The sequence below is a fragment of the Dendrobates tinctorius genome, unplaced genomic scaffold (assembly GCF_039654945.1).
Source record: "Dendrobates tinctorius isolate UK_male_01 unplaced genomic scaffold, ASM3965494v1 ptg000029l, whole genome shotgun sequence".
NCBI classification, from domain to species: Eukaryota; Metazoa; Chordata; class Amphibia; order Anura; family Dendrobatidae; genus Dendrobates; species Dendrobates tinctorius.
In genome coordinates, this window is record NW_027361697.1 from 40,883,971 (window position 1) to 40,906,732 (window position 22,762).

Genomic DNA, 22,762 nt, shown 5'->3' on the forward strand with positions numbered 1-22,762 from the left:
CAGCTGAGTCATCAACTCTGAGTGGTGGGGTGGTCACTAATACACAGTAGAGGCATGGGTCTGCAGCACTGAGGAGGAGCAGGGTGCTGCTAGTTTTAGCAGTGTAAGAACAGGACTGCATATTTAGCTATATGAAGCTGGATGCACAGAGGGGCAATAAGAAATATAGGAAAAAAAGACAAAGGTGCAAGAAAGAAACGTTATGTTAGACTGAGTCTGCATACTAACAAGTATGACTTTATTGGGCTTTGTGAAAAACAATGTACTTGATGGATTAATCCTTTAAAAGTCTCGCTGCCGGATTCAGTTTATTAGCTGTGCCAGCCCCCTTATTTGTCCTGTATCTGATTTGATGGCCTTAGCTAATCATCTGAACAGATAGCCACATCGTTAGCCATATGCTTATATGGAAAGAATGAGAACTAGTGATGAGCGAGCCATTTGCCACCTCCTTGGCATTGATGTGATTCCAGGGGGGCACGGACTGCATATTTGGTTCCATGTCTATAAATTGTCCATTTCTTCGCAGGCCACAACATTTATCAGGACTGGAGACTGTTCGCGATTTGTGTGCTGGTCAATTGGAAAATGCTGCAATAGGGTCTACAGAAATAAACTTTATCCCGGGAAGAATAAAAGGGGGATCTCTGATTGCTGATACAAAAACTGCCGGGTTAGTAAGCAAATTCACTTACCGTCGTCTTTTTTTTCTTTTTTTTTTTTAATTGAAAGTGATAGTAATATACAATTCTAAAATGTGATTTGCAAACGCCTACATTAATAGATTTACTTATTATAGTGTATTTGTCACCAGATTTTCCAATACAAAGTTTAAACTCCATTTCCGCTCACCGAGGCTGACAGCTTCTCAGCATCCCTCCTCCTGTAAGATCTCTCTCTGCTCAGTACAAGCTGCAGCTTTCTGTCAGGCTGGGCTGGAGGGGAATGAATACACTTGTTTGATTTATTAGCTATTTTAGTCTTTAGTTGGACTCCTAAAACGATCATTTTAATATCATGATTGTCAAGCCATTTTAACATGGATTTTCAGAGTAAGTTCTACAGTCTCATCAGGTCTATGAGATCTATCTAATAACGTATGCAATTTATATTGTGAAATCTGAAGGATCTGGCTCAATAAGAAAAATGTGATCTGATGATTGCCGATCCTGTCTTGTGCAGCTCAATATTCTTGGTAGTCACAAGGCAGGAAGGCAAGCGGGTACTGCTGTGGGGCATCACTCCTTTTCTGCATCTTTTCTGTCCAAATGATGAATAGTCCTAGTGAAACAAGGACACTTTTCTTATGATTTGTATATTGTAAGTGCCTTCATCTTTACTTTATACTCTATATAAAGGTAGTAAGTCTTTCTTGTTTACTTAGGACTAGCTTTGTCAGCAAGAACACAACGTTTCTCCAAATGTGATAATTTGCTTTAGGGTTCCCACTGTCTTCATAGATGCACATTGTCAGACGGTGATGGTAAAACAAGCACTTCTGCAATTTGCCACTGCAAGGTAGCGCCTAATGTTCGTTTTGAGGGACACTCACTTGGCTGCAGATAAACCAGGTCCGGCGCAGGCTTTTCACATTAAATCAGTCCATACACGGCATAAACCAATGCAGCATGAAGAAACAGTCTTACAGCAGACCAAACGAATATTCACAATGGAGCTCCGCTCCCTTAGCCCTGTGTTCACACAGGCGGTGCTTTGCCCAGCAATCAGGCTCTACAGTCTCAGTTAATTCCCCCTGTCCAGGGTTACCTCTTAGCTGCTTCTCAGTCCTGGCGTCCCTTCCCTCCTGGGGACTGTCCAGTACTCACAGGCTATTACACACTGGCCACACACGGTCAGCGGCGTCCACATGTGCGCTTCAGGAAGGGAGCTCACCTTCCAGCACGACAGCCTTCCGGGACCTTTCCACACGGGCCAATCAGATCCAGGCACTCACTCATGTGACCTACCCTAGTCACCTTATATGGTCTGTAGCCACGCCCACCGGATCACATGGCTATGACCTCATTGCAGGTCCTATATCAGACACCCATGCATACACACACATACAGGCTTACTATGGGCGTTTTTAGACACACGCCCCTGGGTGGGTTTGTAGGTGACTGGTCTCACCAGCCACCTGAAAGCTCTCCCTGATACATTGTAACAAAAACCTCAGCAATACCTCTGCTGATCAACACTCGTTCAAGCTTCCTTCCCAGGGCCACCCCCCCCCCCCCTCCCCGGGATACATAACGGTCATTTAGCATCCTGCCGTTCATCCTATCTCCATTACCACAATGGATATGCGTGTGTGCATGACCCATACAGCGCCCCCTAGCTGTCACAGTGGTCACTGCACCACACCACTTATTAAAGTTTGCGGTCGTTCTTGAGCCGCTAACACTTTTGTTTCCAGCTTGTTGCCTAGGACAGGGTTTCCCAACTCCAGTCCTCAAGGCACACCAACAGATCATGTTTTCAGGATTTCCTTAGTATTGCTCAGGTGATAATTGCTTCACCTGTGCAATACAAAGGAAATCCTGAAAACATGATCTGTTGGTGTGCCTTGAGGACTGGAGTTGGGAAACCCTGGCCTAGGAGACCGACCACCGCTGCCGTCTAGTTTGTGCGCACTATGATGAAGCTGACTGCGATTAGAAGATAACGGTGCGCTTTCATGATCCCAATCTGCCGCGAAACATTGCATAGACGCTCTATGATAAAGGGCTTTAAAGCAGTGCTCATGTTTTGTTGCCTAACAGCGGTGGTCGTTCACCATGGCAACAAATGGTAAACACAAGAAAAGTGCTTAATATCTCAAGAACAGCGTCAAATTTTAGTAAGCGGCAAATTGCAAAACTGCTTCTGTTTACAAGCACTATATGACAATCCCCATGTATGAAGATGGGAATGAACCCTTAAAGGGGTTGTATCATCACATACATTGGTGGCAAGTAGAAAATGCCACCAATTTCTGATTAGCGAGGTTCCATGTACTGAGATCCCTTCCTAGGCTCAAAAAGGCCAAGTGGAGCAAGGTACTTTTCGATCAAGGCTGTGACTTTTTTTTAGCGATTGATGGAGGGTCATGTTGGTCAGACATTGCTTCGTCAGATATAACCAGTCTCTGTAGCTGACTACTAACCCTTCCACTGCTGACCCCCTCTCGCTGTCTTTGTAGGAGCGTGTGCCTATTGCTTCAGGTCTCCCTTCCCTGCGTCCTCTTTGCTGAAACACCTTCCGAACTGATCTTTAAAGGCGGCACCAATGCGGAGATGGCCCCTCAGATTGACTACACCACAATGGTCTGTATGCAGCGCGAAACCTGCTTTACTATACTATGTGCTGTATTGTATGAAATCCGACTGTTAGGAATTGTCTCCATCATTCATGCAAGACTGAAACCAGCAGTAAAATCTGAAAAATAGGCATTTTAGGAAATAAGTTTTAAAGGGATTGTATTACATTAGGAAACAAGATTGACTTCAATAGGACTGAACTGCAAACCTAGACACAGCCAAGGAACAAGCGTGACACATTTCATTAGAAAGAACTATCAGATAAGAGCTGGTGATCCTCCACGAAGTCCAATATGGCAGTGTGTGTCTAGTGCTGTGATGTTCCCACAGTGGGGATAATAAGGATTTGATATTGTTGATTTTGCAAGTTTTCCCAACTACAAGAATGGAGAGGTCTGTAACTTTTATCATGAGTACACTTCAACTGGGAGAGACAGAATCTTAAAAAAAAATCCCAAAAATCACATTGTATGATTTTTACATAATTAATTTGCATTTTATTGCATGAGATAAGTACCGTATATACTCGAGTATAAGTCGATCCGAGTATAAGTCGACCCCCCCTAATTTTGCCACAAAAAACTGGGAGAACTTATTGACTCGAGTATAAGTCTAGGGTGGGAAATGCTCCATAGATTATTCCCCCATATGGTGTCCTCAGAAGAAGCTCTATAGATTGTTCCCCCATATGCTGCCCCCATAAATAGCTCCATAGATTTTCCCTTATATGCTGCCCCCATAAATAGCTCCATAGGTTGTTCCCCCATATGCTGCCCCCATAAATAGCTCCATAGGTTGTTCCCCCATATGCTGCCCCCATAAATAGCTCCATAGGTTGTTCCCCCATATGCTGCCCCCATAAATAGCTCCATAGGTTGTTCCCTCATATGCTGCCCCCATAAATGGCTCCATAGGTTGTTCCCTCATATGCTGCCCCCATAAATAGCTCCATAGGTTGTTCCCCCATATGCTGCCCCCATAAATAGCTCCATAGGTTGTTCCCCCATAAATAGCTCCATAGATTGTTCCCCCATAAATAGCTCCATAGATTGTTCCCTCATATGCTGCCCCCATGCTGCTGCTGCATGTAAAAATAAAAAAAATGACATACTCACCTCTCCGTCGCTGGGTGTCAGATTCTCACCTGTCCTGCGTCCATGGCTGCTCACCGCTATCTGCACGTCATCAGTCAGTGACGTTCAGACTGCAGGGGGCGCGGCGCGCACTAACCACGTCACCGCGCCCTCTGCTGTCTGAAGTCACTGACCGATGACAGACAGCAGCAAGCAGCCATGGACGCAGGACAGGTGAGTATCGCTATACTTACCCGTCCTGACGCTGTCGCTTGAGCCCCCAGCTTCTCCGCGCTCTCTTCCTGCATTCAGCGGTCACGTGGTGCCGCTCATTAATATGCGCATATTCATGAGTTTTAATGAGCGGCACCACGTGACCGCTGAAGGCAGGAAGAGAGAGCACGGGGAGAAGCTGGGGGCTCAAGAGACAGCGTCAGGACGGGTAAGTATGACCTGACACTCCCGCCCCCCCTCCCCCTCTGACCCCCTTTGTATATGACTCGAATATAAGACGAGAGGGGGTCTTTCAGCCCAATTTTTTGGGCTGAAAATCTCGACTTATATTCGAGTATATACGGTATTTGATGTAATTGGGGCTGTTACTGGGAAACATTGAGTTCAGCTCCCTCCGAACATATTCTATTAGGTTCAGGTCTGGAGACCGGCTAGGCCACTCCACGACCTTGAAATGCTTCTTACAGAGCCACTTCTTACTTGCCCTGGCTGTGTGTTTTGGGTCATTGTCATGTTGGAACAACCAGCCATGACCCATTTTCAATGCTCCTACTAAGGGGAGGAGGTTGTTGGTCAAAATCTCCTGATACATGACCCCATCATGGTAACATAGTTTTGAAGGCTGAAGGAAGACCTTATGTCCATCTAGTTCAGCCTATTTTTAGTGCAGCTGTTCTGCATTGTTGATCCTGGGGAAGGAAAAAAAAAACCACAGAGTAGAAGCCAATTTTTTCCATAGGGAAAAAAATTCCTTCCCCTAAGCTGGGTTAACCATCTACCTATAATATTCTGTTATTCGTAACCTTCTATACTGTTACTCACAAGAAAAGCATCCATTCCTTTCTTAAATTCATTCAGTGAGTTGGCCATCACCACTTCCTCAGGAAGAGAATTCCAGAGCCTCACTGCTCTTACCGTGAAGAACCCTCTTCTATGCTGGTGCAGAAATTGTCTTTCCTCCAAACGAAGAGAATGCCCCTTTGTTCTTATCAAAGTCCTTGGTACAAACAGTTCATTGGAGAGATCTCTGTATTGCCCTCTGATATACTTGTACATATATATTAAGTCTCCCCTAAGTCTTCTCTTTTCTAGAGTAAATAGACCTAATTTTGATAACCTTTCTTGGTATTGTAGTGAACAACTCCATTTATCATTTTAGCAGCCCGCCTTTGAACCCTTTCAAGTTCAGTAATGTCTTTCTTGAGCACCGGCGTCCAAAATTGCACACAATACTCCAAGTGTGGTCTGACGAGTGATTTGTACAGAGGGAGAATTATGTTTTCATCTCGTGTCCCCAGACCTCTTCTAATGCATCCCATGACCCTATTTGCTTTGGTGGCAGCTGCCTGACATTGGGCACTCCAATTTAGCTTCTTATTGACTAAGATGCCTAAGTCTTTTCCATGTCTGATTTCCCCAGCAGTTTCCCATTTAGTAAGTAATTGTAGCATCTGTTCCTCCTTCCCATGCGCATAACCTTACACTTATCTGTGTTAAACCTCATTTGCCATTTTTCAGCCCAATTCTTCAATTTACTCAAATCTGTCTGTAGTTGCAAACTGTCCTCCTTTGTGTTAACTACCTTACATAGTTTTGTATCATCTGCAAATACTGATATTTTACTGTGTAAGCCATCCACTAGATCATTAATAAATATATTAAATAGTAGGGGGCCCAATACAGAACCCTGTGGTACCCCACTAGTAACCCTGGCCCAATCTGAGTATGCACCATTAATAACCACTCTTTGTTTTCTATCGCTAAGCCAGCTACCTACCCATCTACACACATTTTCCCCTAGCCCAAGCTTTCTCATCTTACTTACCAATCTTTTATGTGGGACATTGTCAAATGCTTTAGAGAAGTCGAGATAAATGACATCCAATAATTCTCCTTGGTCCATTTGAGAGCTTACATCCTCATAGAAGCTGATCAGGTTAGTTTGACAGGAGCGATCCTTCATAAATCCATGTTGATATGGAGTTAAACATTTATTAACATTGAGATATTCCATAATGGTATCCCTTAGAAACCCTTCAAAAATTTTACCCACAACAGATGTTAAGCTTACTGGCCTATAGTTTCCAGGTTCCCTTTTACACCCCTGTTTTGAATATTGGTACCACATTTGCTTGCTGCCAATCAAAAGGAACAGACCCTGTTTCTATAGAGTCTTTAAATATAAGGAATAGAGGCCTGTCTATCAAATTACTTAACTCCCTTAATACCCGAGGGTGAATGCCATCAGGGCCTGGTGATTTGTCAATTTTAATCTTACTAAGGCGCTTCTGCACTTCTTCCTGAGTTAGGCAGGTAATACTTAATGGGGAGTTTACATTATCCCTCTGCATTTCCCCTGGCATATCCTTTACCTGTGTGAACACTGTTGAGAGAAAAAAGTATTTAAAGCATTTGCTTTTCCCACATCGCTCTCTATGATTTCACCCTCATTGTTCTTTAAAGGGCCGACACCATCAATTTTAATCTTTTTACTGTTTATATAATTAAAGAATAGTTTGGGGTTTGTTTTACTTTCCTTAGCAATGAGTCTCTCAGTTTCCACTTTTGCTAAATGTATTTGTTTTTTACACATTTTATTTTTTTTCTCTATAACTTTTTAATGCTTCTTCATTGCCTTCTTGTTTTAGCTTCCGAAATGCCTTGTTCTTGTTATTTATTGCCCTTTTTACATCCTTATTTAGCCACATTGGTGTTCTCCTGTTCCTAGCCCTTTTATTTCTGTACGGTATGGCTAGCTCGCAGTGGGTGTGTAAAACTGATTTAAATATTTCCCATTTATTTTCTGTGCTCCTATTTTTGAGGACATTGTCCCAGTCAATTCGGCGAAGGTCCTCTCTAAGCTGATCAAACTTTGATTTCCTGAAATTCAGCGTTTTCGTAACCCCCTTCCAGGGCACCTTACTGAAGGACAAGTGGAATTGTATTATATTGTGGTCACTGTTCCCTAGGTGCCCATCGACTCGTACTTCTGCTATTCTATCTGGCCTGTTGCTTAAAATTAAGTCCAGAAGGGCTGTCCCTTCCCATCCATCCTCCCTTCAATACGGTGCAGTTGTCCTGTCCCCTTTGCAGAAAAGCACATCCAAAGTATGATGTTTCCCCCACCATGCCTCACGGTTGGGACAGTGTTCTTGGGGTTGTACTCATCCTTCTTCTCCAAACACAGGGAGTGGAGTTGAAGGCAAAAAGTTCTATTTTTGACTCGTCTGACCACATGATCTTCTCCCATGTCTCCTCTGGATCATCCAGATAGCCATTGGCGAACTCCAAAGAGGCCTAGACTTGTGCTGGTGTGAGCCCTGCATGATTTTAATGCAAGATGGTGTAGTGTGTTACTAACGGTAATGTTTGAGACTGTGGTCCCAGCTCTCTTCAGGTCATTGACCAGGTCCTCCCATGTAGTTCTGGGATGATGCCTAACCTTTCTCAGAATTCTCCTTACTCCACGAGGCGAGATCCTGCATGGAACCCCAGACCGAGGAAGATTGACAGTCATCTTGTGTTTCTTCCATATTCTAATATTTGCGCCAACAGTGGTTGCCTTCTCACCAAGCTGCTTTCCTGTTGTCCTGTTGCCCATCCCAGCCTTGTGCAGATCTAGAATTTTGTCCCTGGTGTCCTAACACAGCTTTTTGGTCTTGGCCATGGTGGAGAGGTTGGCGTGTGACTGAGTGTGTGGACAGGTTTCTGGTATATAGGTATCGAGTTTAAACAGATGCAATTAATACAGGTAATGAGTGCAGAGTAGGAGGGCTTTTTACAGAAAAACTAACAGGTCTGTGAGAGCCAGAACTCTTGCTGGTTGGTGGATGATCAAATACTTATTTCATGCAATTTAATTATGTAAAAATAATACAATGTGATTGTGATTTTCTGGCTTTTTTTTTTTTTTTTTAAGATTCTGTGTCCCACAGGTGAAGTGAACCTACAATAAAAATTACAGACGTCTCCATTCTTTGTAGGTGGGAAAACTTGCAAAATCATCAATGTACCAAATACTTATTTTCCCCAATGTATCTGGAGTAAGATAATTACTCAGGATGGTCTTGCAGGAACTTGAGACCATGCGTCCAATATCATTCCTGATCAGACCTTGCCCAGGCATATTTTTTATTTTTTTTTCTTAGACCTTTTTGTTTAAAATTTCTGCCATTTTGGCTTTTATGGCTGTTTATTTCTCTGCAAATCCTGGCTGGTGAATGAGATGAACTGAGAAATCCGCCAGTGAAATTGTTCCCTTGGGGAGTTTGTAACTCTTGGGTCTCTTTCTGAACCTTTCTATATGGATTTATGGTCACCGATTGCAACAAAAGAGCTGGACGTTCATACGACCAAAAATCAGCTGAGGAACTTGGTAAGGCTAGGTTCACATTAGCGTTTGAGTCCGCAGCGTGGTGTTGCGGACTTTTCCTTAAGCTCCGCCTACTTCCGCGTGCGTCCTGCTTACCTATATTTAACATTGTGTACACAGGGACATGCGTTGGATGCGTCGTTTTGACGTGCCCGCCGAACACAAGAAAATGGAACATATTGCGTTCGGAGGGCATCCCAAAATGACGCATCCGCATACAACGCATGTCCCTGCGTACCCAATGTTAAAGATAGGTACGCAGGACGCATGCGGAAGTAGGTGGAGCTTAAGGGAAGAAGTCCTCAGCACCACGCTGCGGACTTAAACGCTGGTGTGAACCCGGCCTAAAGGTTGATGTAAGAGTTACTCCCTGTCCATCAGAACGCGCTCACTGACGGATCCTTAGTAAAGTGATCATGCAGCCAGCACTACACAGCGGAGCACTGAGGCTGTCGGGGGCGATCAGAACAGCAATTTTAATGAAACCTAGCTGGATAATCTGTAACTCCAGATGCCCTAGGTAAGGGGTTTATCTGTCCATTATTGCTGACACTCTCATTTTGATAAGGGAGACCCTGTATGTATCTTGATTTCTCGTTCGCCTTATCGGGGGACACAGAGACCATGGGTGTATGCTGCTGACACTATGCACAAAAAAGGTTAGCTCCTCCTCCGCAGTGTGCACCCCACCGACCGGCAGGGAATTCCTCAGTTTTAGCTTAGTGTCAGTAGGAGGTGGACACGGGTCCTTCATTGGGCCCATATCTACCTCGATGTGCGTCGTTCCCTTTTCAGGTCTTAGGAGGGATACAGTGTGAACAGTCACAACTGTACCCCCACAAAGAGGCTATGAGTACGGCGTGTACTGCCACCCCGTATACTCATAGTTCTCCGGGTGGACCACGGGCTCAGCACAGGTGACGTGCCAGCGAATACGGATGGTCCTTGCCCCCTGCCTCCCACCCACTCGCCCACCAGAGCCTGTCGGTTGGACGAGGCGCGAAGACGGAGAAGATGAACAGACAGCGTGGGATACAGAAGGTACTTTTATTGGACCGGAACAGGAAGATCACAGAGACGCCTGGTTGCGGCGCCAAAGTAGCGCCGCAGGTTATCGGCTGCTTGCGCCTCCCAGTCGCCGCATCTCTTTTGGCCCCAGTTGCGGTGCGGGCCTTCTTCACCCCATCGCCGGTATCCTTGCGAGGGTTGTGTCTGGGAGCAGGGGTAATGGCGGCGTCTTCTTTAGAGGCGGGCGCGGCTGCGCCGCAGTTCTTCCGCGCCGCCCCGCGCTGACAGCCGGCCGCCGTGTCAAATTTAGTCCCCGGCTTCAGTTTGGGCTTTCACGCCCGTCACGGCCACGCCCCGTTCAGTCTCATAGGCCGGCCCGTTCCTAAGCCCTCCCACCGCCTCTTCAGGCTTGTGGTTGGGAAGGGGGGGAGGGCGAGTTTTCCCTCTGGTGGAGGCGATTAGCTCCACCTTTCTTCTTGCACAGAAACCATGCTTTTGCTTCCTCACATCGGGCTGTCGCCATCTTTGCAGCCTGACATTCGGAGACTAAAAGCAGAGGCCAGCACTCCCTGTCGGTCCCTGGCCAGTTGCAAGAGCCTAATACATCTCTTTCGGGGTCACCAGACCGTGAGTACTTCTGCAACTGCAGACTGACACCCTACTCTGCCTTTCTGTCCCCCAACCTTCCTGCATTTCCGCAGGTTTTCATCATCTCTTCCTTCACCATGTCTAATTCTAAGTCTGATCGTGGCCGTCCGCCAGTCCCCACGGGCACCCTAGTCCAGTTCTTCGCGTGCTCCTCTTGCAATCGCAAACTTCCCTCAGGTCAGCCTACTCCCATCTGCCTGGACTGCAGCAATCCCGTTCAGCATGACCCCGTCCAGGAACCACCTATTGCGCCACGTGAAAGCGAACCACCCATTCCTGGCTGGGCCTCGTCTCTTTCACAATCTGTGGCAGACCTCACCAGGGTGTCTCAGTCTCGAGTGGCCGTTCTTGATAAGTTGCCCCTGGACACTTCTGCAGGGTCCAGCAGGTCACAAGACATTCCATCTGAGCCAGCTAGCAGAAGCCGCAAAAGGCCCAGGCAGGATCTCCGGCCGGAATCCTCTCCTGGCCCCTCATCTGCACCTAGTCCTTCCCAGCAGTCGCCCTCCCGTGCCTCCTCACCCGAGTCAGGTGAAGCGTTCTCAGATATGTCTTCTGAAGGGATTGTAGAGCCGGAATCTGGCCAGGACGCGGACATGAAGGTTACAGTACAGAACCTCATTGCGGCGATTAACCACACCTTCGAAATCTCTGACTCCCCTGCGAAATCCTCAGATCAGGAGGTTTCGTTCAGACAGGAGGAAACACACTCCAGGGTATTTCCTTTTCATTCCGAGTTTGGAAAGATTTTTACCAGGGAAAGAGAAGCTCCGACCAGACGCTTTCAAAGAGGAAAGCGCCTCGGTGTACTCTACCCGTTTGCTAAAGAGCTCACGGACAACTGGTCTGCCTCTCCCTCAGTGGACCCGCCCGTGTCCAGCCTTTCTAGTAACACGGTTCTCCCACTTTCAGGTGTGGCGTCTCTTAAGGATTCTAATGATAGGATTATAGAATCCCTAGCGAAGTCTGCCTTCGAAGCGGCTTCGACGGCGGTATGCCCAATCTTTGCTTCATCTTGGGCAGCAAAGGCCATAGCTACTTGGGCAGAGGATCTTCGTCAGGGCATCCTAGAGAAAGCACAACCAGATCGATTGGCCGATCTCGCCAATCAGATTTCCCATGCGGGGGATTATCTGCTCTCTGCTTCTTTGGATGCCGCATCCTGCGCAGTTCAGGCGTCAAGCAACGTAGTGGCAATCCGACGTACAATTTGGCTCAAGGCCTGGCAGACGGACTTGTCTTCAAAAAAGTCTCTTACTAATCTGCCTTTTCAGGGAGTGCGCCTCTTTTGGATCCCAATTGGACCAAATTATTAAGAACGCCACCGGAGGCACGAGTTCTCTCCTGCCTCAGTCCAAGCCTCGCAGACTTCCACTAAGGCGTCAGTTTCGACCCTTTCGGGCTTACTGCCGTTTTAATATGGCGGAGACCTCCTCCAACCAACAAAGACCGCAGGCACGCCAAGATAGGAAGAAGGTTTCCTTCAGAGCCACTCCCTCATGGCGATCCCACTCTTCACAGGGCAGACCATCCAGATCCGGACCTGGACGGTCCACATCAGCATGACTATCCTCGGACTCCCGAGGGTCCATTCCAATTGGGAGGTCGACTCTTGTTCTTCAAGGACATCTGGCTGGCCTCAGTAGAGGACGCTTGGGTCAGGGAGGTTGTATCGTCAGGATACAAGATAGAGTTCCTCTCTCTTCCACGGGATCGTTTCTTCGAATCCCTTCCTCCAAAAGATCCAGCCTTGATCCCGGGGTTCTTTGCGGCCATCGCCTCTCTCCTCAGTTCCGGGCTGATTGTGCCCGTTCCCGAATCGGAGCGGTTCACAGGGTTTTATTCAAACCTATTCGTGGTGCCGAAAAAAGACGGGGCGGTCCGACCCATCTTGGATCTCAAGCGGCTCAACAAGAGAGTCCGTCTTCACCACTTCCGGATGGAGTCGGTTCGTTCGGTAATCGCTTCCATGGAGGAGCAGGAATTCATGTGTTCAATAGACATTCAAGATGCCTGTCTACTTGTTCCCATTTTCTCCGGACATCAGAAGTTCCTGCGTTTTGCTGTTCGCCAGGAACATTACCAGTTCGTCGCGCTGCCCTTCGGTCTCGCCACCGCTCCCAGAGTCTTCACGAAGATCATGGCTGCGTTGATGGCCCGGTTGAGGATCAGAGGTCTCGTTCTTTTTCCGTACCTCGACGATATTCTGATCAAAGCTCCCTCTTTTCAACAGGCGCGCCTAAGTTTGACGATCGTCCTAGACACTCTTTCCAATTTCGGGTGGATCGTCAACAGGAAAAAGTCCTGTCTGGTTCCTACTCAACGTCTTGTGTTTCTGGGCCTACTGTTCGACACCCGTCGGTCAAGGGTCTTTCTCCCACAAGAGAAGATTCTCTCCCTGCAGCAGGATGTATGATCGCTGCAGACCACACGTTTTCCGTCCCTCCGAACAACCATGAGGGTCCTGGGAAAGATGGTGGCGGCGATAGAGGCAGTTCCCTTTGCCCAATTTCACGCCAGACCTCTCCAACACGCCATTCTGTCGAGATGGAACAGGTCAGCTCTGTCCCAGGATCGCCCTGTTCGTCTTTCATGCCGGATCAAGCGGTCACTCAACTGGTGGTTGACGTCACCTCTCATCTTCTTGGGGCGGTCTTTTCTTCCCATTCACTGGCAGATTGTAACAACGGATGCCAGTCTCCTCGGCTAGGGTGCAGTGTTCCGCAATCACACTGTTCAGGGTCGTTGGTCAACTCAGGAATCAGCTCTGCCGATCAACGTCCTAGAGATACGAGCGATCCATCTGGCTCTCGTCCACTGGGAGAGGCTCCTCAGGGGCCTGCCTATCCGGATTCAGACAGACAATGCCACAGCGGTGGCATATGTCAACCGCCAAGGAGGGACACGGAGTGTCTCAGCCCTGGCAGAAGTGTCCAAGATCCTCCAGTGGGCAGAGATTTCGGTACCGACAATCTCCGCGGTACACATCCCCGGCGTAGACAACTGGGACGCCGATTTTCTCAGCCGCGAAGGTCTCGCGGCAGGAGAGTGGTTCCTACATCCGGAGGTATTTCTTCAGCTTTGCCGTCGTTGGGGAACCCCGGACGTAGATCTGCTAGCTTCTCGCCTCAACAGGAAAGTCCCACAGTTTGTATCCAGGGCTCGAGATCCTCTCGCAGTGGGCCATTCCTTGGTTGCAGTTCGAGCTCCCCTACCTGTTCCCTCCCCTGCCTCTTCTTCCCAAGCTGTTGAAGAAGATCAAAGCAGAAGGGATTCCAGTTATTCTCATTGCCCCGAATTGGCCCAGAAGGTCTTGGTTCACGGACATTGTCAACCTTCTCGCGGACGCCCCCTGGAAGCTTCCAGACAGGGCAGACCTGCTGTCTCAAGGCCCGCTTTGCCACCCCAATTCTCGTCCGCTCAATTTAACGGCGTGGCTGTTGAGACCGAGGTTTTGAAACGAGCAGGATTCTCCGGTCGAGTAATTCATACCATGATCCGAGCCAGGAAGCCATCATCTTCCAAAATTTATTACCGTACTTGGAAGGCCTATTTCACTTGGTGTGAGGCCAATAACATCGCACCCATGTGCTTTTCGCTCCAGTCCGTTCTGGCGTTTCTTCAGGCAGGGCTGGATGCGGGGCTTGCTCTCAGTTCCTTGAAGGGTCAAGTTTCGGCGCTGTCCATTTTATTTCAGAAGGCGTTGGCCTCCCGCCCTCAGGTCAAAACCTTTCTTCAGGGTGTGGCTCACACGGCTCCTCCGTACCGAGCGCCCGTGGATCCATGGGATCTTAGTTTGGTTCTTGAGGTTCTGCAAGGTTCTCCTTTTGAACGGCTCAGGGATGTTTACCTTTCTCTCCTTTCTTGGAAGGTAGCTTTTCTGGTGGCCATCACTTCAATGCGGCCCGTGTCGGAATTAGCGGCTTTCTTGCCGCTCTCCTTTCTTGGTACTTCACCAGGACAAAGTAGTTCTACGGCCTCCGCCCTCTTTTCTTCCGAAGGTGGTGTCCTCCTTTCACCTCAATGAGGATATTGTTCTGCCGTCCTTCTATCAGAGTCCAACTCACCCTCGGGAGCGGTCCCTGAACAAGCTGGATCTGGTCAGGGCGATGAGAGTCTATCTGTCTAGGACGACTTCCTTGCGAAAGACAGACTCTCTTTTCATCATTCCAGATGGGGCGCGAAAAGGTCACCCGGCCTCCAAAGCTACTATTGCTCGCTGGATCAGATCGGCAATTTTGGAGGCCTACCGGGTTAAGCATCGAGTGGCCCCTCCGGGGATCAGAGCGCACTCTACCCGGGCGGTGGGTGCTTCCTGGGCGGTACGCCACAGAGCCTCCGCGCTACAGCTTTGCAAAGCTGCAACCTGGTCATCGGTTCACACGTTTGTGAAATTCTACAAAGTCCACACCTACGCTTCGGCAGACGCCAGCCTAGGTAGAAGGATTCTGCAGGCAGCGGTGGTGAGTCCACTGGCCTGATGGAAGTTTGTTTCCCACCCCAGGGACTGCTTTGGGACGTCCCATGGTCTCTGTGTCCCCCAATAAGGCGAACGAGAAAACAGGATTTTTGGGTTGCTTACCGTAAAATCTGTTTCTCGGAGCCTTCGTTGGGGGACACAGCACCCTCCCATGTTCTACAGCTCCTGTTTGTACTTTGGTTGGTTACAGTTGAGTTGTTTGTTCTGTTTTCAATCTATTCTGTTACTTCTCCTACTGCTTTCTCACTAACTGAGGAATTCCCTGCCGGTCGGTGGGGTGTACACTGCGGAGGAGGAGCTAACCTTTTTTTGTGCATAGTGTCAGCCTCCTAGTGGCAGCAGCATACACCCATGGTCTCTGTGTCCCCCAATGAAGGCTCCGAGTAACAGATTTTACGGTAAGCAACCCAAAAATCCTATTTTCTATCCTGGGTGTTATTTGCATCAGTCGTTGATGTTTACTTTTTTTTTTTCTTGTTTTATTTCCTCTTCAGGTCTTTAAGCCGATGGCTGAACATTTCTCCTTTAAATTAGATTGTGACATCAGGAAAAGGTGAGACCGGCTGCGTAACACAGGATGGAAATGTGGAGATGTGATTGACATTAGGAAACCAATACATCCCCCCCCCCCCACCAGCTCAAAGGAACCTGTCATTAGATTGATGCTGCCCAATCCTCCGGGGCAGAATGAATCCAAACCATTACCGACAAATAGTTTTCTCTGAGTCGGCTTGTGTCAGTAATCTGGAGTGATTCAGGGAGAAGCCGGCCAGGGGTGACCACATCTTTAAAATGCTTTTTTCTGAAATGCGTGAGCTCTGATTCATGCCACACGCAGTTCGGGCAGCATCAATCTGATGAGGGGTTCCCTTCTAAATATTTCTGTAAATAAGGGGGGGAAATATTTATTGGTCTCGGCTTCACATTGTTAGATTCTACCACTCCTTAGGCACACAATAAGACCTAATGGGTGCTAATGCCCAACAGCACTATATGTAATGAATGTTTGATGGGTGCTAGTGTCATGTCTGGGACTTCCACTTATGGAGATAATAAAGGGGCTCACTGTTTGGCACTCCAGAGAAGAGAAGACCACATATCTGTACCTGCACACTGCTATTATTGCCCTCTACTCTTTGGTCAGACCTCATCTGGAATATTGTGTCCAGTTTTGGGCGCCACATTTTAAAGACATTAACAAACTGGAGCAAGTTCAGAAAAGAGGGAACAGAATGGTGACCCGTCTGCAAACCCTGTCTTATGAGGAAAGGTTGCAGGATTTGGGATTGTTTAGTTTGCAAAAGAGAAGACTGAGAGGAGACTTAATAGCTGTCTACAAATATCTAAAGGGCTGTCACATTGTAGAAGGATCATTTTATTCTCATTTGCACAAAGAAAGACTAGAAGCAATGGGATGAAACTGAATGGGAGGAGACAGATTAGATATTAGAAAAAACTTTTTGACAGAGTGATCAATGAGTAGAACAGGCTGCCACGAGAGGTGGTGAGTTCTCCTTCAATAGAAGTCTTCAAACAGAGGCTGGACAGACATCTGTTTGGGATGATTTAGCGAATCCTGCTTTGGGCAGGGGGTTGGACCAGATGGCCCAGGAGGTCCCTTCCAACTCTACGATTCTATGATTCTATCCTCATTGTAGTTAATGGAAACATCGGAGCGTTTCACAACTCTCTACTACAATGTATGGAGCCATTCCTATGCTTCAGCATCCTGTCGGCATTCAAATCTTTAAGATATTTATCTTAGCTGGCCATAACCTTTTAAATTATATGTAAACTTTTTTGAGGACTTTTTTCTTTTTTTTCACTTAAATGGGCTTCTCCAGGCTCTTTTGATTCCCTGCACATTGCAGACTACTGTGAATCCATCAGTCAGGTATTCTGATGGGGAGTTTGTAACTGTTTTTATCTGTAGTTTTTTTTTTTCTTCTTTTGAGCTTCTATTAGCTGATTTATGACCACAACAAGGTTGAATTCAACTTTGATGTTGTCCATTGTCCTAGTTTGGACCACAGGATATCAGAAAAAGACAAATAAGAGTTACGATCCCCTTGTCAGGATGAGTTGACTGATGGATATTTTGTTCTCTGTGCCTAATTTTTAGTGGAAAAAAAATACATGTATTTAAGTATCATAAAATTGACTATGTATGTGTGTGTGTGTGTGGTAATCAAGTACCTGCACGGACTGGATTAGGAGTAGATCCTTCAATAGGAGAACAAAAAGGAAATCCAGCAAGAACTCAGCAAACCAACCCTGGTTTGCTGAGTTCTTGCTGGATTTCCTTTTTGTGTGTGTGTGTGTGTGTATGTGTGTGTGTGTGTGTGTGTGTGTGTGTATATATATATATATATATATATATATATATATATATATATATATATATATATATATATATATATATATATATATATATATATATATATATATATGCAGCACTACCAAAATTATTCAAATGGTGCAAAACCTATTCAGCAGTTTCCAGACAGCCGAGTTAATGAAATAAAAAAAAAAAAAAAAATAGGCAGCACGCCAAATTAAATGTGAAAAAGTGGATACTTTACTGATCCTCAGGTGGCGACGTTTTGACGGTGACCCATCTTTATCAAGACTTGGCTTGATAATGACGGGTCACCGTTGAAACGTTGCCACCTGAGGATCAGTAAAGTATCCACTTTTTCACATTTAATTTGGCGTGCTGCCTATTTTTTTTATTCTATATCTCCACACCTCAGCACTGGGTAGCAGCCGGCTCAGGCATGCATCGGCACAGAGCTGGCTGTTAGTCAGCAGCGGGCAGGTTTACTGCCGCCTTGGTCAGTGCTGTGAGAAGTGACTGTAGCCATGTCTGCAGGACTGAAACTCAGCCGCCCCCAGGAGAAATCGTGTTCAGTGCAGAAGCCGGGCACCTTCATGACACTATTACTCTGCGGATTAACCCATATGCAGGTTAATGGTATTATCGGACATGTCAGGTTTCCGTTAATCCAGCGATGCATAAATTCATTGAACACCAAAAGGAGACTACAAAGGCAAAGTCTGCACTAGCCGTAATACAGCAGAGATTACATCTGGATTACTGCTTTATGTTGCTGAAAAAGAAATTCTACCACCTCACAGTTATCATCTTCATAAAAGTTTCTGCTCGTATGGATCTACCAGGGTCGGCACTAACATGTATGATCAGTGCAGGGGTAATAAGGCGCTCCTCTGCTGACCGCATGCATTAGAAGAATGGATTCTCCATACTGATGAACGACCTTGCTGGGATAAGGTGTTATCTGAGCATGCTCTGGTCCTAACGGAGTGTCTTCGGCGTGCTCATATACTATGTCCGAGTCCGCGCGGCTGCATGTCTTGCAGCTGTTAGACAGGCAAGCAATCCCTGCATGTGTTGCAGCTGTCAAGCAGCCGCGGGGTCTCTGACATATTATTTGAGCATGCAGAAGAGAATCCGTTAATAGAAGGGCATGTTCAGGTGACCCTTTAACTCTTCTATCTTTCTTTCATCAGAGCAGGTAGGTATTAAAACTGTAGTAGACAGAAAAGTGGCCCGCTCCATGTGCTCAACTTTAACAGTTTGTGCCAGAAATTAAAAAGTTTCCCCTGGGCCTCAGTCTTTCTTTCTGTTGTGGTTTTGTTCTTCAGGGGCTACTACCCTCGCGGTGGAGGTGAGATCTTAGTCAGGGTTTCCCCTGTCAAATACTTGAAGCCAATTACCTTGACGGATCGAGGATCAGTCATAAAGATCTATGGCCGAGCATTTGTAGCCGGCGTCCTTCCATACAAGGTGAGCGTGCACATGGTACAACTAGTGCGAAAAAAGTGTTTAACACTGTTATTTTTGTGTTGTCCTTGACATATCTGTTCAGTAAAATAAAAAAATGCAAAAAACCCCCCACTTTATTGCGCTTTTTGACCCCTTAAAAAAAAACGTGTGCAAAATGGAATTTGGCAGTCTATGAAAGACTGGTGTAATCATATTGTCATCTGGTTTTTTTTCCAGATTATTTTTTTTTTCTCCCATAAAACAAATCGCATGATCTCCCAACCCTCCACCCATTGTAGTTTAAAAAAGAAGGAAAAAATAACATGTAAACCTATGACAGCACTGCCACATTTTTCATCCATGTTATGTTAATAAATAAATAATAAAAATAAAATGGATATACTTGCTTTAAAAGGACACCTTGTTTTATCTAGCGCTCCATATTCATGATCTCTGTATAACCCTGGCCTCACCACCGATTGGCAGCTTTCTGCCTATGCACAGCGCATGCAGAATGCTGCCAATCAGTAGTGTGGGCAGGGTTATGTAGAGCTCAGCATTCAGAGAACTGCTAGATCTGCAGAAGATAAAACCGTTTTTAATCAAAATTGCAGCACCCAGTAAAGTAAGTGACACATCACAGCCCCTACATAAAACAGGGATTTTATGAAGAAACAAAACTCTCAGCCCAATAAGTGGCACATCGCTGAAATCCGCATCTCTGCCTCTACATTGTGCTGCTCTCAGATGGGGTAGCAAAAACTCGGTGACAGATTCCCTTTTAACATGTATTTGTTTAGATCAATTTTGCAAAAGATCAGGGTTTTTTTTTTGTTTTTTTTCTGTTTACAATATGAAAACATGTAGCTATTAAAGATTACCAAAATGTGGAATATGCAAGTGCTTTAATTTCTGCAGATGGTAAAGGACATGATTTCGGCCGCAGTACGCTGCATACGGCGCGAGCTCCGAGATCTCTACGTCAATATCCAAGGTGTTCAAGAAACTGGAGACAAAGCCGTGGGGAATGGCAGTGGGATTATGTAAGTTCTTGCTTTTCTTAGTAAGCAAACAATGGACTAGCGAGTGTACTATAACCAGAAAACCGAAACTTGCCTCACTAGCAGTGATCCTCAATGTCTCCAGGAAAGTACAATTTCCTGACTAGTTAGGATGCATTAGGGCTGTGATCATATACTATATGTGAACCAACTAGAAATGCAGCATGGCAATATTCAGTACCGCTAGAGGCATGACTCGTACTCCCTAGGGGTGATTACTGGGGTACCAGGACGTTGATGATATAAATGGAGGAATGTGAGGCTACACCAAGGTGGTCCTTGTATCCTGAAGAATCGTGATGAATAGCAGCATCGGAGACCAGACGCCATCTACTTTCCTCTTGTTTTACAGAATTGTTGCAGAGACATCTACTGGTTGTCTATTTGCAGGGTCCTCTCTAGGACGGAAAGGTAATTTTATCTAATATATAGTATGTGAGTAATAAAGAAAAAAAATACATACATACTGTATATACGGTAATTTTGATTTTTTAAAAGTTTTTAGTAAGAAACTGGCATATTTGTGAGTGATTATTATATTTTTGATTGTTTCAAAAACTTCTTGTAGGCGTACCCTCAGATCGCGTCGGTGCAGAAGCTGCAGAAATCCTTCTCCGAAACCTTCGTCACGGGGGCTGCGTTGATGAATATTTACAGGACCAGGTAGTTTAAAAGCACTTTACCCGCCAATATAGAGAGAAGTAGGTTTGTAATAAAATATCTGAACAGAAATGTAGATGAGGCCATGTATTTAGTAGTGATCTAGTAAGTGCTGTCCACCCGGTCATCAGATGCGGTGCTGCGAAGAATGGCAGACTGTGACACACGGGTGATGTATAACCGAAAACCTAGGCCAGCACACGTTACAGTGCAATGTGTAGGTGCACATTCAAGACTGTGGCCATTAACAGACATAAAACCAAGGAGCAAATATCCTGCAGTAAGTAACTGAACAGTAGTAATACATGTAAAATACATGGGGTACTTAAATAAACCTAAAAAGAATAAATGCCTAGAGGCAGCTTCAGTATTCAACAGTACATCCAGAAAAACAAATGAAGCTTCATGCCAATCAATAAAAGTACAAAACTTTATTGTGATATATGTTAAAAAGGTAATCTAAAATATACATGACATGGGGCCAAAACTGCAAAAAAACACAGGCAAGCAATAAGCCGTAAAGAAGTTTGCATGACAATATATAGAAAATATAATCCAAATGCAAATAGATATGTAAATAGCAGCAATCAACTCTCAGGACAAAGAAAAAAACGCCCAAATAAGATGGAGACAATGCAGGACCTATTAGTGTTAAAGGGCTGAATGTGAAACGGCTCAAGTGAATGCCTAAATGTCCAAAAGCAATTGAGTGACTCAGAATAGAGCAATTAAATGTTTAAGCCATGTGGCAACGCTGGAGGTGCACATATGAGAGATACTGAAAGCTGAGATGCAAAAAACGTGCATATAGGAGGCATTGGTGCGCTACCTTACGTAGTAGCGGTACCCCGACGCGCGTTTCACTTGGTGCTTCATCAAGGGGAGTATATATTGCTTATTGCTTGCCTTACTGTGTTTTTTTTGCATAGCTTTGTCCCTATGTAATGTTTATTTTATATTACCTTTTTAACATATATCACAATAAAGTTTTGTAATTTTATTGATTGGCATGAAGCTTCATTTGTTTTTTGGATGTACATGGGGTACTTAGTTGACACTATTTTGATTAAAAGAGCATAAAAGTCATCCCACCGCGACAAGGTGACCCATCGGGGCAGTCAAAACTCCCGTGTCTCCTCGCTCTGTGTCAGCACGCAAGTAGATGGGCACAATTGATTTTTGTCAAAGTCCATTTTAACTTATTTCTTCTCTTCCAGTATGGCTCCAGCACAGACTATAGTCCCCTATGTATGAAAACCCAAAAAATTCCTTTTATTTGTAGCAACCACTCAAGACTGAGTTTTATCTTCCATAGCACTAAACTTTAAAGACTAAACATAAGTTAGTTTTTATAGACAAAAAGTACAAATAACTTTTTTTTCTCTCTCTTTAATCTCCAGTTGATTATATTTATGGCACTGGCAGATGGAGTCTCACGGATCAAGACGGGACCCCTAACCCTGCATACCCAAACAGCCATCCACTTTGTAGAACTACTCACCAAGGTAAGAATTATTTAGCAAATTTCCTTGTGTGAGACCTGCCACAAAGTAACCGGTGTTTGAGCTACTAAAAGTTTTTTGTCAGTGCAAACCTGTGTTTAAAAAAAATATTTGACCGGCTGCAAATGCATTCATGTCCGAAACATGTGCAAGATGTCTATGAAGGATTAGCCTGGCTCTGGGCTGTGCACTGCATTTGCTCACTAGCTGAGGTCCTTCGGGCCGTGCAGGGTCTCTCCTACTGATACCAATGTCCTGGGAGCTGATGAGAAATATTAGCGCATTTATTTAGCGGTTTTACGTGGCTGGTATCATGGCTTATATCTTACGTTTTATCGACTCCGAATAAATGATAAAGAAGCACTCCAGATTTTTATCTCTTGGTCCAATAGTAATTGACAGACAGCAAATATTATTTTAAGTTCTCTGAATGCTGAGCTCTGTATAACCCCGTCCACACCTCTGATTGGCAGTTTTTTGTTTTCGCTGTGCATAGGCAGAAAGCTGCCAATCAGTGGGGGGAGGAGTGGGTTTGACTACATGATAACAGGATAAGTAGTCCTCTGGTGATTCTCTCCTGCTGATTTTAAAATAGTGATTTTATAAAAACTTACAGCAAGCAGACCAATAAGGAATAT

The 22,762-nt window shown here is 45.6% G+C and overlaps 1 protein-coding gene across 1 annotated transcript in view; it reads left to right on the forward strand.

The window, feature by feature from the left end:
• The window catches only part of RTCA (RNA 3'-terminal phosphate cyclase), a 39,478-nt gene that overhangs the window by 14,799 nt on the left and 1,917 nt on the right, over positions 1-22,762 (forward strand). The window contains exons 4-11 of the mRNA XM_073571652.1: positions 530-673; positions 3,182-3,305; positions 15,609-15,667; positions 18,781-18,922; positions 19,820-19,944; positions 20,315-20,373; positions 20,531-20,625; positions 22,023-22,127. Coding sequence (XP_073427753.1) covers positions 530-673; positions 3,182-3,305; positions 15,609-15,667; positions 18,781-18,922; positions 19,820-19,944; positions 20,315-20,373; positions 20,531-20,625; positions 22,023-22,127 — 853 coding nt within the window. The remainder of the gene's footprint in view (positions 1-529; positions 674-3,181; positions 3,306-15,608; positions 15,668-18,780; positions 18,923-19,819; positions 19,945-20,314; positions 20,374-20,530; positions 20,626-22,022; positions 22,128-22,762) is intronic.